Source organism: Plectropomus leopardus, chromosome 13, assembly GCF_008729295.1.
Source record: "Plectropomus leopardus isolate mb chromosome 13, YSFRI_Pleo_2.0, whole genome shotgun sequence".
NCBI lineage: Eukaryota > Metazoa > Chordata > Actinopteri > Perciformes > Serranidae > Plectropomus > Plectropomus leopardus.
Genome location: NC_056475.1, coordinates 17,365,838 through 17,382,811, shown reverse-complemented (window position 1 = coordinate 17,382,811; position 16,974 = coordinate 17,365,838). Strand labels below are relative to the sequence as shown.

Sequence of the window (16,974 nt, the reverse complement as noted above, 5' to 3'; positions counted from 1 at the left end):
TGCGCTTGAACCCATTTTGAACTGGCATTGCTGGGACTGTGGCGCAGTTTTTAACCTAAAAAGGGAGCAAATATCAGTTTAACACACAAAAAAACAGTAAATAACACCACAGTATCTGCTTTTGCCACCAGGTGTCTGCCTTTCCACATTTACACACCTGATGACTTTCTTAGTGACTTTTGCTCACCCTGTTACACACACACACACACACACACACACACACACACACACCTTTTGTCAAACTCATGACCATCTTTGGCCCACCCTCAAATGCAGTTCGGTCAGTATGTGAAGGTAGCTGAAATTAGTCTGTCGGGATCTTCTCTGGTCTCTGTGCTGATCATGGACTTTTCTGTCTACCTCCTGACTCTGCTTTCTGTCCTCTCTCAGTGCACAGGTAGGACACGCACACACACAAACACATATAGGAAAATTAAAACCCAATCAAATACCATGCTTGGGTTCAGTTTTTTGGACCCAGTTTACATTTTGGCCACATATTCTTTTAATTTGGGAGTTTTTCATTTTAAAAATCTTTATTCATATTGTTTATTAAAAATAATGTTACAGAGGTGAAAATATAGATTAAAAATATATATATAATGATATATATACTGAATAGACTGATTCATCATTTCATTATGTTAGATGATTTGTGAATATGGCATCTTACCAAAAAAAACCCCAAAAAGTAAAATATTTCTGCAACACAAAGATGTGCATATTCTCACTAATTATTCTCCGATCTTTGCTTGTTTCATACAAATGATTGGCTAATTTGACATTTTAAGGGCAGTTAAAACAAAATGGTTAAAAAAAAGGCGTTAGTTGAACTGGCTGTATACAAAAAGTGATGAGTGCTTTTGAGTGGAGCTGGTTTAATTATTTTCATTACCAATTAATAATCCACTGATTATCATTAACCAGTTTTAAACCTTTGGGTTCATAAAATATATATTTTTAAAGCAAGCAAACAAAAAACAGTGAAAAATACCTGTGGAAAAACTGTCAAGCTCAAGGTAATGTCATTGAATGACTTTATTGGTACGAACAACAGTCGAAAATGTTTAATTACAATGTAAGACACCAAATCCTCCCATTTGATTCAAGATTCCTTTTATTGTCTATCAGCAAAGACATCAGAGATACAGAGCAGAACGAATGTACGAGCATGGCTGTGTTTAAAAACAAAGACAGTTGTATATAGAGATTTTAAATAAATAATAATAATAAAAAACTCTATGAATAAATATGTATTAAAAACTGAATAAATGAATCAATAAATAGTTCCTGGAAATGACACAGGAATAATGGGGGAGAATTATTGCACAAAAAAAGGGGAAAGTTATCACACGCTTGTGTTGTATTGCACAGTTTACATAGCAGCTACCTAGTTATGGCCAAGAGAAATGACAAGGAATTGATGCATTTTTGCAACTTTAACAATTAATCGAATTAATCAGAACAGTTGCTCATGAACTTTCAGTTGATGAACTAATTGGTTATTGGATTAATCTTTGCAGCCCTGGTGTGAGAAGATGTTGCTTTGTTTTACAGGAGCTTTTTTGTGATATTCAGAGCGAATGATTCAGAGCCTGAGCTAGCATTGTCTGCACACGGCTCTCAACATGGAGGTGGCTGAGTCAGCACTTAGCTGCTAACAGTGCTGACAGAATTAACGGTCTTAAGGGGGTTTTATTAGTAGTAACTGTCGTATAAGATGCAGCCATTAGCTTTCCCGTGGGATACAAACAGGGACTCGTGGGCTCAGATTTACCAAAACACATTTACCAAAACAAAGAACAGAGAAGCTCAGATTACAACCATGGATGTATTACAATAACTGTAGATGTCAGATGCCGAGATCAATCAGTCAGATTTTATTTGTATAGCACTTCTCATATAAAGAGACTGAAACACAAAGTGCTTCATACACACACACACACACACACACACACACACACAAAACATGAATAAAAACAAAACTCTGATGAAGTAAAACACTAAAAAAAAATAGGAGTACTCATTAAAACCAGGAACTGATGAAACACTACCATAAGTGAGAAAATACCAGAGGCAGAATAAAACCTAGAAATAGAAAAGTTGGGAACAGCTGATTTATGCAATATTTGCGGATACTGGATCATTAAAAATTATAATGTAGGTTAAGTGTAAAGAAAGGAAAAGAAAACAGTGGATTGTCTCATGTTTGACTTCCCTGTGCTGCTTTTTTTTGGCACAGGTGTATGAGCCAGGTGGAGCAAAGCCAACCTCCACCTGTGCATTGTTCTCAGTTGGTGAGAACTCTTGTCCCCTTTCAGAGAATGGCATTGTGGGAGACAGCGGGGTTAATCTGTGTTCCTATATTAGCTAAATGGGTCTCTATAGCGCCTTTCATTCCCACCGCGGAGTCAGACGCTGGAGTTTCATTCACATCAGCCACACAATACACAACCACAGCACAAGACTATAAAAGACTTCACCAGCTCCTGTTTGATGGACACGTTTAATGCAGCGGTGCAGTTACAGAGTTGGATAAAGCTTTTTCTGAGCCAGCGATCCAATCAGTGTAACGGCAACCACACCTGATTAAAAATTAGTCTTTAACTTGCTGTGTTTGGTTCAGACACAATCACTGGAATCAATAATGGACTTATTTTAACGTGCCAAGTCCCACTATGATTATTGATTTAACAGGCATTACGATCACAGCTTCAACACTTGTGAATTGTTATAATATACAAGAATGCCAATGTGTCTATTTTAGTTTTAATATCATACATCAGCCAATGGTCTATTTATTCAACTCTGATTGGTTGTTGGGGCTGTTTTTGTAATGCTAACAGTGAGAAACAAAGAAAAACCTCACAAGTTCAGTACTTTTTATTCCCAACAATGTCTTTATTGATTTTAGCAGCAATAAACAAGGACATGCACATACAAACTCACTAGTACATGTATATATGTATGCACAAATACACAAACAGAGAAAAAAACAAAGAAAAGTCTGATAAAATCTCAGTATGATGACTAAAGATTTTACACACATATAACCCCCCCCCTTTTTTTACTTTTGAACCTGAGCACTTTTTGTTTTTAACAGTGGAGAAAAACTTAGTTTCATATTTATATAATTTAACGAATTTCTATTGTCACTAAAGGAGCTTTCCAGCCATTTGGCCGGATACATAAATTAAAGCTGTCATTGTGGTTTCTTTTTAACCCTACATGTTCAAGTTCAAAAGTTATTATTTTCAGTGTTTGTGTAACCTCCAGTTAAACTGCAGTGAGCTCAGCAGCAGGTGAAGAGGTCGCTGAGTGAGTCCTGTGACCGTCATACATCATTCATTGGTCAAGTTTAGTTCATTTAACTGCTAAGAGACAATTTATATTTTACTGATGAGCACAAAAACGCATCTGAAGGACAGGATTAGTAATATGAGGATTAATAATTATCTTGGCCTGTGTGTGTGTGTGTGTGCGTGTGTGTGCGCGTGTGCGTGTGTGCGTGTGTGCGCGTGTGCGTGTGTGTGTGACTTTTACTTGCTCAGACCTCTCAAAGTTTAGCTGCAGCGCACAAACACATCAGCAGGTCAGTGAGTAAGATTGCTGACCGAGAACAAAAAACACTGTGGCTAATGGAGCGTGAAAATGAGAAGCATTAATACTCAGTTATTAACTGGAAAAAAACAAAAGTGACCTGGACAAGAGCTCACTGTGTGTCTGTGTCTGAACTGAGTGCTTTGCTTTCTCTCCAGCTCAGTGGTGTTACCAGAGCCAGTACTCCTGTGACGACACATGCAGAGGTAAGACCAAATGGAAAGACTGCCATGTGTTTGAAGAGACAAACCCAAACTTGAAAGAACGCACTTGAAATATCCTTCACAAGCTTGTTATCTGTAAAGTAAAACCACTGTGTGCTACCTGTTCAGTGCAGCATTTTGCAGCTCAAGAGTCAGATATTTTCCTCAGGTGTTGATGGAGACTAAAAACAGTTAAAAGAGTGAATATTGGTCATACGTTCATCGTATGGACATGAAGACGACTCTGAATGAATTTAAATGTTGCTGTATGTCTGCTGGATGTTTAAAACGGCATTTATTTACTCAGATTTACTCACCCCATTCATTTAGTTTTATGATGACATGTTCACCGCTTGTTTCTGCTGAACAAAGAAACCAGTTTTAGAAAACTAAAAACTTTTTTGTCTTTTGTTCTGATGTCCATCATGCAATGCTCAGAAGCATCTTTATCAGATCCTCCTGCCTCTTAAATGCTCACTTCTTTCAAACATCACACCTCTAGCTTTGTGAACAGCCAGAATAAAATGTTGGGTTTGGGTTGTTTGTGGGGTTCATGGGTTGTTGTGTTGACTCACAAGGCGTCTCAAGCCCGAGCACAGATAACCCAGATGACATCATCACACTCGGCTTTTAGCAACTTAAATTAAAATTGTCATTCTTGATATTGTAGATATTATCTTTATGGTTTTACAGACAGTTCTTCTGCAATGCATCAAAACAGAAGACTATAATGTTCATTGTCAGTACTACTACTACTTATATTTTCACAACAGTCCTGGTGAATGTTATTGTGTTTTATGGAGCTTTAATGATGCTATGAGTAAGAAGAACTTTACTGTATATATGCAGCCTCGACTGACCTGTTCTCTCAGCAGCATGGGTTAAAAAACACCAGTGTCAGTGAAGCCTAAAATTGAATGACTTTGGTGCTGCTGTTTGTGTTCAGATCCCACCCGCTGGGCAGCTCAGTTTCCAAGCTGTGGAGGATTACGCCAATCACCAATTAACATTGTCACCAGCAAAGTGCACGTCAACAGCGCCCTGCCACCCTTCAACTTCATCGGCCACACCAACACAATCAACATAACGGTGGAAAACAAAGGACACTCTGGTAATGATGAGCCCAATTTATTTTTCTCTTCCCTCCAAACTGTTTTTCCCACATGTATAAAACCTCTGGTTTCTTAATATACTGTAAATCTGACACCTGTTTTCTTTTTCATGAAGCTCACTTTGCTCTGCCGCAGTCGGTCCGACTGACTGGAGGAGCTCTGCCTGGTCACTACAGAGCCGCCCAGTTTCACTTCCACTGGGGAGGTGAGGGCAGACCAGGGTCAGAGCACACCATTGACGGAGAGAGGTTTCCCATGGAGGTACGTCACAGAGGAGCCAGTTTATCATTTTGTTGGTTTGGACATGAAAGTGTCTTCCTGGAAAACATCTTTTAGTCAGCACAAAAGTTAACTGTAGCTGTGATTTGCATGTCTCTCATTTGGGGGCAGTATAACATTGTATAAGGTCATATTTATTGAGATTTTTAATGAGCCTTATATTCAAATTGGTATTTGCCAGTTAATCAGAAGCAATAATGAAAAGAGTTAATATTTTAACAAATGTGTTTGAAATTGTTGGGTGCACTGTGGTTTAAAATGTCACTCGCTATACTGTGACTCATTTTGCTATGTTTTGCATTTCTAGATGCATATAGTCCACATCAAGGAACCGTACGGCTCTCTGGCAGAGGCGGAGCATGATATGGCGGGTATAGCTCTGCTGGCCTTCCTGTTTGAGGTAATACATTAAAAATACAAGTTATATAATATAATATAATATAATGATCACAATAATAATCAAGTCATAAAAATGTATTTTCCTCTTACTGGTAGTGCTTTTTATGATCTAGATTGTTTTGGTGTGAGTTACAGTGTTGGAGATGTTGGACGTAGAGAAATCTGCCTTCTCTCAAATATAATGGAACTAGATGGCACTTGGCCTGTGGTGCTTAAACCCCCCCAAAAAAACAATTTAAAAATGTAATGGCAATGTCCTTTTCCAGAAATTATGACCTGGTTACTCAAGATAATCCAACATGTTCTCAATCCAGTTTGTCACATGTAGCTGCTTTGTCAGTGGACTTCCACGTCCACACATTACTCTCAAGGTATCCTTCTGTGTCTGCTGCTTATGTTTCCGGGTGCTGCTACTGTGATGTCAACAAATGCACATGGTGGGATGACATTGCTGTTGAGTTTTTTAAATGTATTTTTTACATTTTGAGCAACATGAGCAGAGTGGAGGGCCACCTTGTTTAATTGTGTTGGATAAAAGGCAGATATGTCTCTGGCTGATATCTTCACACTCAGCAACTCGCATCAAGATAATCTAGATTATGACCAGCACTACAGGTAAGAGGAAGATTTTTTTTTAATTTGTGGTGAACTTTCCTTTTTAAATGTGTCTTCATGACTACATTCTGGATAAAAAATAAATGATAAAGGTTTGTGTCATAATACTGATGGCATTTCCTTGCAGGAAACAACAGATGATCATCCTGATTTGGATGCAGTAATAGCTGCTTTGGGCCGAGTACAAAACAATGGTATGACTATGGTTTCTTAACTTTTTTTCTCAGTGAAAAGGACTTTTAATAAAATCTATGTTTTTTCAGTCTATTGTTCATCTTTACCCTATCTAATTTTCATTCCAAACACTTTTTCCCCTTTTTCTGTGTTTAGGCAGCAGCACAGTGATCCGAAACTTTCGACTCAGTGACATTATCCCATCAGCAAAGGACCTCCATAGTTACTACCGTTACGTGGGCTCCATGACGACTCCAGGGTGTGAACAGGCTGTTGCCTGGACGGTGTTTCACAGGACCTTACCCATCAGCAGTCGACAGGTGAGCTACTATAGATTTAAGGATCGGGGGCCGGCACACCAGTGACTCGTCCTGGTTGTTTTTCCTCAAAAAATTGGTGAACTCTTGATGTAAAACCAAGATACAGTTGAGGCTTTTAAAGTACTTTAGATCGTTTATCTAACGTTATCATTAAAGAGATATATAATCCCAATACAAAATAAAACTGTTGATATTATATTTTTGGGAATGGAAAATAACAATTGTCTGCAATGACTTTATTTTTTGAGAGCTAGAAGTTGAACATTGGAAAAGTGAAAAGTAAATGTTGAAAGTCTGAAGGATCAGTGCCTGAAAAAAGCCACTTAAAGGCACATTTGTGTCCCTTTTTTGCAGTATAAATATATTACTGTGTACTGCAACCTTTGACAAAAAAAAGTTGAGTCTTTTCCTCTCTACTCCAGCTGGATGCAATAGTTAAGCAGTGTCGATTCTGGACGGGACAGCCCATGACCGACATCTTCAGACCTACGCAGCCTCTGGACGGCAGAGTCGTGTACCGGTCCAAGGCAAGTGCAGCTCTGACGAGTGTAATCCACTTGTGGTTTGGCATTTTCTCAGTTGTGCTTGGGACAACGTGTCTGATACACTGACTCAGCACATAAAAACACCTGATTTAAGAGACAAAAGCTACTGTATGTATAAAGGCAACTTTAACCTGTGTGATAGTGAAACAACAAACTGTGGTTTATTTTTAAAGTTATTCATTAAACGTAATGTCACCTGCATTTGCACACAAACTACGGTGCGCTAAATCCAGTTATTGTGCAAAGTGACAGGAATTCAGCTGTGCATAGCACTTAGTCTCTGTTAAGTATTAGTGTGTGAGTAGGATCTTTACCTCAGCAGGCCTTAATGTCAACTTTCCTTATTTTTTGTCATTAGGGGTCAATATTTTATATCCACAAGCTATAGCTTTACATTACCAGTAATCTGCTGTTCCTTTTATGTGTTTTTTCAGTGAGTTAAAAGTGTGATAAGTAAAATCAAAGTGTAGGATTTGGGGTTTACAATAGGTTTTTTTCCTTCTGATAGTTGCAAGCTGAAGGACTTTCCTTTGTCATGAACTGCTTTTTCTTCTTTACTTGTCGTGTGTTGTTTTCTTCACTGTCGTTCAGACAGTTAAAAGTAGATCAGAACATCAAGGCATTTCTAGATGCACTGTACATTTCTTAATTTTTTAGGAAAAACCAAACGAGTTCTACATGTACATAAATGCCTAAGATTCCCTGCATTATACATTATTTTCTGTTCTTGCCTATGAAATCACTCTCTTTAAGTGCTTTTATGCGTTGCTTTGTCTGTAATCAACTTTCATTAAACTAAAACCAGGGGGAAATGTGCTGTCAGATTTACTGTTAAAAAAAACAATAAATTGACAGTATTAACCAATGAATTTGTTTGAACCCTTGTGATATTACCAATGAGACTTTAATATTTTGACATTAGGGACACTCTGATTGGGCTTTTTAGGAATAATGTTGATTTCATGTCAGTAAAATCTGAAATGGATCACTGATAGTTTCTGTTTTTTCAGCATTTTTACATAAAGTTTCTGTATAAACACCATAAAAAAAGATGAGTTTCATGACTGTAATCTGGTCATGGTAGCAAAACCTAATGTTAACATTAAATGAAAGACAGACAATAAAAGTTAACACATATACATAACTTAAAATTCTATCTGTTTTTGCCTCTGCTGTAAACACACACCTTTCTGTGCCATTAAACAGCACCATCTTGAGTGTGTGTGGGTGTAGACAGGAGGATGAATTGCCACAGGTGAGTGGTGGAAATCAGTCAGCCTTAATAGATCAGTGTGTAAAACTTAACATTTATTTATTGCCGGGTCCTCACTTACACATGACTGATGCATGATCAATTGACATGTCCAATAGTAACAGCCATAGACTGTATATAAAGGTGTATATCTGTATAACATCTGTATATCTTTATATACTGTCTATGGTAACAGCCAACTGAAATGTCACATGTAGTTAAAAAGTAGGAAGAAGAATGTCTGAAAGGCAACGTAGGTTTCAAGTCATAAATAAGTCCCTTTGACCTCAGTCTGACATTTTAACAGGAATCTAAATTGTGGCAATAAACCTGATTCAAATTTTTAAGGTGAAATTAGGTTGAGGTCACTGTGTGTGTTTCTTCAGCCAGTTCCTCAGGTGTTCCACCTGTGCAGCAACGCTACTCTTGGCTGTGCCTCCAGGGGCGCTGTACTGCTCCACACTGCTCGTGTAGTCCCACACTGACGATACGTCGCTTTCAAACAGGGGGCTGAAAATGACAGAACGCACGCAGGGAAGAGAACGAGAAGGGAAACAGATCAGTGTGTTGGACAAGGGAATGAATAACCTGTTTTTTAATCAGGTTTTTTGAAGTATCCCTTTCGTGTTTCTGCATGTAAACACATGTATCGAAAAGAAGAAAACGGGATACTGCTGCATGTATACACCCTAGCCTGGTTATTGAGAGATGCCGACTTCCTGAGCAGGCACAGCTTCAGCCAAGTCATGTAACAGATGTATAAAAAATAGCGGCAGCAACATTCTCACTTCTGGAGAAATGAAGAAATTGAATTTTGTCTTTTGGTAATGAAAGAGGCTGCGTATCTTCATCCACTGCTCCACTGTCCTACATGGTGATGGGAGCAGAGAAGAATGTCCAATGTAGTGTTTATTATTTCCTGTCCCCCTTATCTCCCATTGCTGGTTTGTTTTCGTAAACATCACAGTGCCTGCGCAAATAGACTGCAGTCGTCAGTAACTCTGTTCGTGGTATTTTCATACTTATGGGGAATATGAATAACCACATATTGCTGTGCTCATGTACACAGCAAATTCCAAATATGATCCTGATCCTGTTTGTGTGTGTGTTTGTGTGTGTGTGTATGTGTGTGAGTATGAGAAGAAGACAGTCACCTAATAGCTCTCAGGTCGTCCACAGTGAGTTGATTCAAGGCCACATTTTTGGATTCAGCTGCAAACACAGCTTTACCAGAGATACCATGGGCTTCTCTGAACGGCATCTGCAACACAGAATGACAGAGTGTTTCAGCCACACTCAAATTATTATCTCAGCATCTTAAGAATATTCAAACTGCATCATTACATTAAATAAAGCCTGAGATTTTTTTTTAAAAATTTATTTATAATATCTTTTTAACAACTTTATAAAGATATTTTTACAATAGATATTTGGATGGAAATATTTGAAACACTACTAGCAGTAAAGATTGCTATCTTTATTCTTTATTTTGACACTTCTTTTCCTCACCTACCTCACTTCCTTTCCTTCCCTTGCCTCTGACTGGTTGCTTCAACTCTTTCTTCACTCATTAATCTGATTGAGTTCACCTGTTAACTCCCTATCTAAACCCTGCAAACCCCATCACTCGCTTGTTCTTGATCATCACACGGAGCAGCAGTGCTGGTGAGCAGAGTCTCTTTCTCCTAAGTTTCTCCTGTGCGTGGTTAGTTTAATTGAGAACATTATTTATCATAATTAAGGTGGAAATTTGTTTAATTTTGACTCAAGTTCGTAATTTTCTATTTAGAAAATGCATGCTGTTGCTTTCTGAGCAATGCCCACAAACGTAAACCTCTCCGTCTGAACCTCCTCCTCAACACTACTCACCCCTTTTCTCACAAGGTAGTAGGCCAAGTCTGTGGCCAACATATCCGAACTGAGTGCCGCCTCCATCACACTTTGGTTAATCTGAAACATAAGAGGAAACAAACTCATTTTCATCTTGTCTTTCAAAAGGCTTAAAAATCTTTCCTCTTATAGGCTGGGTTGCACCCACAAGGATGAAATTAACCTAATGTTACGTCTAATCTAAATCTAAATTAGATTTAAAATGAGTAAATCCAGATTTGAATTCAACAGAGCTCTGTTGCACAATTGAAATTTATTCTTGGTTTAGTAAAGCCAAGTTTATTTTTTAAACCAAATTTAAACTGAGTTTAATCAGGGAAATTAAAACAATAAATTAATACATTAAATAAATAAATACCTAATCAGCATGCTATTGGCAGCTAGTAAGTATAAAAGAGCGGTGGAGGGGGGCGGGGGTGTTAAATGTTTCAGTGGCTCCTTTTTCGTAAACGTTACATTACGTTACAATGTTACATTGTTGCTAACTAACAATAAGTTGCTATCTTGACGGTACTCATGATGACAGTTGGCCCGGTCTCCCTGTTCAGCTCCAAAACAGTTTCCTTGGTGAACCAATATTTTGACAAAAATTCATCATCACAAAAATCAAGTGGGTTGAGTTTATCTTTTAACTTTCTTCGAGTACTTGGTTGATCATTTTTCTCAATTCATCTCAAAAAGGCAGCTATTTTCAACCTAGAGCCTTTGAACTCCTGTTGTTTTAACTGACAGGTGGGAACAACAATATTTGAAAATAGTCTAATATTGGGAGAGACCGCTGCAGCCGGCAGTGGTGAAACAGGCTGCAACGTAACCACTTGGAGCATGTCCATTGAAATTGCTTGTTTTCGCCACTGACGGGATCAGATTGAGTGTCTTAAAAATTCAAGGAAAGGTTTTAGTCTTCCTAATGAGAAGTCTCGTTCTAAAATCTCACAAGAGATTTTTTTTTTTTTTGCCAGAAGAAAACGTTGGAAACATCAGTGTGATTTGGAGAGAGGATTGCCAAGAGGAGTGTTTTGGAGCACAGAAAGCTTTGTGATTTACAATGTCAATTCCTCTAACGTAGGTGCATGCAAGGAATAAAACTGTAGTAAAACAGTACTGCTTTTTTTCTAGTGTAGCCAAACTAAGGAGGTCATCGTTTTTGTACAAAATAAAAGCAAGAAGTCACAGTTTTGATCCACAACCTCTTTGTACCCATGAGGCCAATTTGTGCATTTTTTCTTAAAAATAACAGTGACTTAAGTCTCTGACCTTGAGAGTTGAAATGACTCCAGTTGTCACCTGCAGCACAGCGTGAACAGTATCGTAGCAGTCAAACATGGCCTCCTTATCCTCCTAGAAAAGAAAGACAGCGTCACAAAAAGTCAAAAGGAAATAATGAAAAGAAAAAGGGTTGTTCCCATAAAGTGAAAGCACTTAAATCCCACCTGCAGGTCTTTGTTGTAGGTGCTGGGCAGGCCCTTCAGAGTCATCATGAACCCCGCACACTGGAATACACAAAGTCAAAACCTGAGTTTGACAAGAGCACTGCAACAAGTCATACAAAATAAAAAAAAGCTAAATGGACCCCGTCCAAATGAAACGGTTCATCACAAGGGGTTTGTATTACTAAACTTGTACAACAGTAAAGCAGTAAACTGTGTCGAAGCACAGCAAGTTTAAATGCTGCTCTGACAACAAAAAAACTTTTACACAGAGCTGCCAGACTTGATACTGCAAAAAAAAAAAGAAAAATAGGGGGTAGCTTTTTGGCACAAAGGCGCTGATGTTCCAGAGGAAAGCTTTTAGGAGTGAAGTTTGCTGTGGAAGCACAATCCTCTTTTAATCAGTAAAAGAGAACTTTAAAACAAGAAGCAGCAGAGCTTATGGGAAATGTGGTCTTCACTTGCACTAACTGCAGTGTTTTCATGTGTTTGCTGTAAATATACCAAATATCAGCATTTAATTTCACAAACCTAAAGGGTCTTTTCAGCATGACTAGTTCCTTTTCCACGCTATGCATTTTATTTTACATCATCTGGCCCAAAGAGTTCGCAAATTTGGGCTAATGAGGAAAAACAACAAGCAAAGTTGGCCCTTCAAAGAACAAATAAACAGATGATTTAACAAAGGCAAATCTTTAGTCGGAGGATCTTACTCTGCCAAAAACACGACCTGCTTTACTCCTGATCAGCTCCAAACTGTCAGCATTCTTCTTCTGGGGCATCAGACTGCTGCCCGTGCTAAACACGCAGCAAGTGAGAAGAAAGAAGGGAAACACTGTGTGTTAGAGTGATGTACTCAGGGTGTCTACATGTAAAAACAAGTTAAATTTAAGACTTGACCATTTTAATAACACTTAAATTTAAGAGTAAAGTTGATATGGTAACACACACCAAATGTGAAAATATATTCCATCCTAGTAAAACAATGTCAGTTCATAATTAACAGGAAAGTAAAATGACACAGCACAGAAAAAAATAAACTAAAGCATGCTGGTTAACACGGTCTAACGATGCAGAGTCACTGTGTGATCGTAAAGCATATGAAGGCGAAAAGTTTATTATTTATTAATGCATATTAATGAATTGCTGTAATGTGAGGCTTTGTACAAACACCACTAATTAATAATTTAACCCAAAGCTGTGCAGTTACTTAGCATTATGTAATTAAACCCAAACCGACCTGTAGGCATCAGATAGTGAGATGAAGGAGAACTCTTTCGTGCTGTACAGCATCAGGTCCTCGGCCATCTTACTCAGATGGGTCACACACAACGAAGCCCAGAACAAGAACTCCGCTAAAAAAAAACAGACATTTTCAATTTAAATGTAATATATTTTCATTGACAGCTGACCGACATGTATGATTTACTCACCAACAAAGTCCCTCTGGCCCGTGGCATCCATGCTGTTCAAACTGATGCCATCAAAGTCCAGCTCTACAGGTGAGGAGAAATTATAGTTTCAGTTTTTAATATTTTTTTAAATAAATTAACAAGACACAGGACGGTGATATGTCTTTTTTTTTGGTTGACCTTTCCGCAGCAGCTCCCTGTCAATGTCAAACGGTGTTCCAGCGATGGCACCGCTGAAAACAACAAGAAAGATTCTTGTTAATCGATCACATCCAGGGATGTAAATCAGTGTCGGACACGTGTGTTTGTTTGCTGCATACCTGCCGAGAGGTAAAACATTAACTCTTTTCTTGATCTCCTGAAGCCGGTCCACATCTCTGCTCAGAGCAACAGCATGACTGAGGGTTGGTCCAACCAGCAAATTGGGAAAGAGCAACACAAGACTGACATGAACAAAACATCGCCTGATATATGAGGTGAGACTCATGCCATGTTTGTTCGCTCTAAAAAGGTCACCTTAGAATCCAGTGGCTCCATCTGATTGGCTGAGCCCTCTGCATGTGGGTGTAACCAGGAAACAGGACGTCAATTTCTCTGAGGTTCAGAAAGAGCTATTGTGACAGAAGACGCTGCAAGGCAACTTAAAAAAAGAAAAAAAAATCACAGCAACAAGTGTGTGTTTGAGTGTAGCTGTGTGTTTCTGTCTTACGCTGCTGCCCGCTCCACCATGGTCGACATCAGCTGCAGGGCATTGTCCGTCAGGGTTGAGATGGCATCTCGCAGCCACAGTCTCATGTCAGTAACGACCTGGGAGACCAAAACGTACACAGCACGGTCTCATGATATCAGCGAGTCCTTAAAGTGAGGTGATCTATGGGCTGTAACTCCAAATGATGACATAATAATATTTTAAAGACAAACCTGGTCGTTTCTGCTCCTGCCGGTGTGCAGCTTCCCTGCAGGGGCACCAATCAGCTCCTGAAGAAACAAAACAGTTAAAGGAATAAAACATTAATGACAGCCCTTACAAAGCCTCGAAAACTAAATGTAAACCATGTGCATGTGTGTGTATAGCCCATAACTAACATGCTAATTATAGTGAATAATTCCTCCCAACGCTCCATGTGATGTTGACACGAGGTGTTATTAAATGGCAGCAAACTAACATAACCTCTGAAGTGAGAAAATAATTGCATGCCACACCTCTGGAGCTAAACTGACAATCTGAAAGACTAAACAGGCATATCCTGTTTAGTCTTGATGGTTTGGCTTTTTCCACACAATGCCTCTGGCCAAAGTATGACATCCATTTATAAGTTTTTATAGCCATCATTCTCATGGTTTATTATATTAATGTACACAAAAAGCTAATTATTGACATCTGGAAATGCTGCGACATTCAGTGTAGTTCAGTGTGTTAGTGCTACAGTGTTAATGATGTCCTGAACTACAAAAAGCAGCAATAAAACTTCATAATCGTGTTATTATCTGGCTGACAAACATAATTTTGCCTCCTTATTGAGACAGAGGCCTTAAATACAGAATTTTGAACAATATAAATTACGTGAAATCCAATTTTATTCTGCAGAGTTATGAAAAACAAACAGGCTCCACCTCACCTTTAGCCTGCGCTCATTGGCAGTGTGAATGTCTTCATCTCCAGCTTTGATCTCAAAAACACCTTTGGACCACTCCTCAGAAACCTGGAGGATATAAGGACTATGTGACTGAGTAGGCTAAAAACAAACAGTGCAATTAAATAGTTTTGCATTGCTATGAATAAACACAAACAGCTATTTCAGATCGGTGGTTCCCAACTGGTGGGTCATGGTCCAAAAAAATACACTCGAGGGTGAATTTCCAGCACAGGGCTTTCATTTCAAGATGCCACTTCTATTTGTTCTTTCTTCGTTTTTAGCCAACATGTTTACATTTTGTGAAATAAAATTGAATATGTGGTCATTTATCTAATGTGTGAACCTTGAACTAATGACTAAGGAGAAGTCTGGACCAGTTGGGAAACACCATTTTAGACGGTAATATGAAGCAGCACACATATTTGGACCCACTGAATTCTAGGCATCAGTAAGTATTTATGGTAGTTTTGTGTTTCTGTGTTTGTTCAGGTTACCCGATGTAGCTCGTTTTGCCAAAGCACAACATGAGGTTAGAGAGAGCACCCGGAAACCCGACCTGGCTGTGTGGGTGAAAGACTTGCTGAAACTGTTTGGCAGCTGACATCTGTCACATGATGGTAGTATTGTTCACCACAAACTCAGCATAATACAGACAGGAATTCTGCGCCATGGCACATTTTCAGCTGTCATCCATTAACTTTCATCTACACTGAAGGGCACACTGTGACAAACATACCCATAATGCAACAGCGGTGCATTTTCTTGCACGTCAGTGTGAGAACTGGGATCACAAAGTTCATAATCATAGTCATTCGCTGTAAATTGTCAGCTTGGATTTATGATGTGGTGAACTTTCTTTTTTCCTGACAGAGTGCAGCTGTGTGTGAGTGTGTGTTTGTGGTTATATATAATACATAGTAAGGACAAAAAAAAACACCACAGTGAGGACTTTTTGGCCAAATTTAGGTTACAATTAGGTGTAGGTTAGGGAGAGGCATGGGATTAGAGACCACTCTTTATTTATCAGAGGAGGGGAGTGAAGCTCCTTCCCTGAGTTTTTCGTAAAGTGCATGACCCTCCCTTTCTGTCTATACAGTCTCTGACTTTGCTAAATGCTGTAATTTTGACAATTTCTGCTAAGTATTTTTAAAGGACAGACAACTGCATGAAAAAAGCTGAACTATTTTTAAAAATTGCCAAAAAATCTTTGATGATAACAAAAAACATTGATAAAACCCTTGAAGGGCAAAAATAATCGCCAAGATTTTTAAAAGAAAAAAAAACAGCTTTAACATTGTCTCCAAGCTTTGCCAAAATAATGATAAAAAATCACCAAAATGTATTTTAAAATCTGCTGAAAAAATATTTTTAAAAAGTGCCTCCCCAGTGCTTAAAAAGTATTTGTCTTCCTCTTTTTGCACCGCCCCCTCTCCTCTCATGATTAACGAACAGTGCCTTAGGGGCAGGATAAGTGTGTGTGTGTGTGTGTGTGTGTGTGTGTGCGTGTGTGTGTGTGTTTACCTGATCCAGCCCATGTAAAATCTGGTTCATCTCATCCGTGGTGACCAGCTTTGTCTTCTCCAGAGCTTTAACATAAGCCTTGCTCCCTCGGATGTCAGCATCCCACATCCTCTGGTCATAAGCGATGGATGCGTTGAACTTCTCCATGATCGGATCAATGTCTCCAACGAAACGACCTCCCCAAAGTTTACTTCCCTAAAGTGCAGAGGAGGCACGTGTGTGTGTGCGTGTGTGTGTGTGTGTGTGTGTATGTATATATACACTCTCTGGTCTGTACACCGCTAAACATACATCGGCTAAAACAAAGAATTGCCCGCTAGCCGGTGTGACGGCTCACTTTAGCAGTCAGCTGGGTGTTAAAACAACAATAACACAGATGGCGGTAGTCGGATTTCCTACAGCAAACAGTTAATCTTACCTCTGTGTTGGCCATTTTTGTCGGTGTCTGCACCAGTTGTGTCCAGTTTGGGCTGAGGGGACGCTGAATAAGAGCTGACGGTCAGACCTCGCAGCTTCTAGACGTGCTGCGCGAGTCTGTGCGCGCGAGCGAGGTAGACTCGACCAGAGCCGCGTGTATCTCTTTAA

At 39.0% G+C, this 16,974-nt stretch overlaps 2 protein-coding genes across 2 annotated transcripts; one reads left to right on the top strand and one right to left on the bottom strand.

Annotated features, from left to right (window-relative positions):
• The first annotated feature begins 309 nt into the window (after nucleotides 1-309).
• On the top strand, nucleotides 310-7,953 carry ca4c (carbonic anhydrase IV c). Its single transcript, XM_042498652.1, has 8 exons — nucleotides 310-397; nucleotides 3,759-3,806; nucleotides 4,750-4,914; nucleotides 5,031-5,176; nucleotides 5,502-5,594; nucleotides 6,336-6,402; nucleotides 6,539-6,702; nucleotides 7,125-7,953. The coding sequence occupies exons 1-8, from the start codon at nucleotides 343-345 to the stop codon at nucleotides 7,311-7,313; spliced, it is 927 nt and encodes a 308-aa protein (XP_042354586.1). The 5' UTR covers nucleotides 310-342; the 3' UTR covers nucleotides 7,314-7,953.
• A 581-nt stretch (nucleotides 7,954-8,534) lies between these two features.
• Nucleotides 8,535-16,950, bottom strand: asl (argininosuccinate lyase). Its single transcript, XM_042498651.1, has 16 exons — nucleotides 16,808-16,950; nucleotides 16,390-16,584; nucleotides 14,851-14,934; nucleotides 14,153-14,209; nucleotides 13,941-14,038; nucleotides 13,748-13,825; nucleotides 13,552-13,629; nucleotides 13,412-13,464; nucleotides 13,253-13,315; nucleotides 13,060-13,174; nucleotides 12,533-12,617; nucleotides 11,823-11,882; nucleotides 11,647-11,730; nucleotides 10,369-10,449; nucleotides 9,654-9,760; nucleotides 8,535-9,009 (listed from the first exon to the last, which is right to left on the bottom strand). Exons 1-16 carry the CDS (start codon nucleotides 16,820-16,822, stop codon nucleotides 8,865-8,867), a joined length of 1,398 nt encoding a protein of 465 aa, XP_042354585.1. The 5' UTR covers nucleotides 16,823-16,950; the 3' UTR covers nucleotides 8,535-8,864.
• Nucleotides 16,951-16,974: the final 24 nt, after the last annotated feature.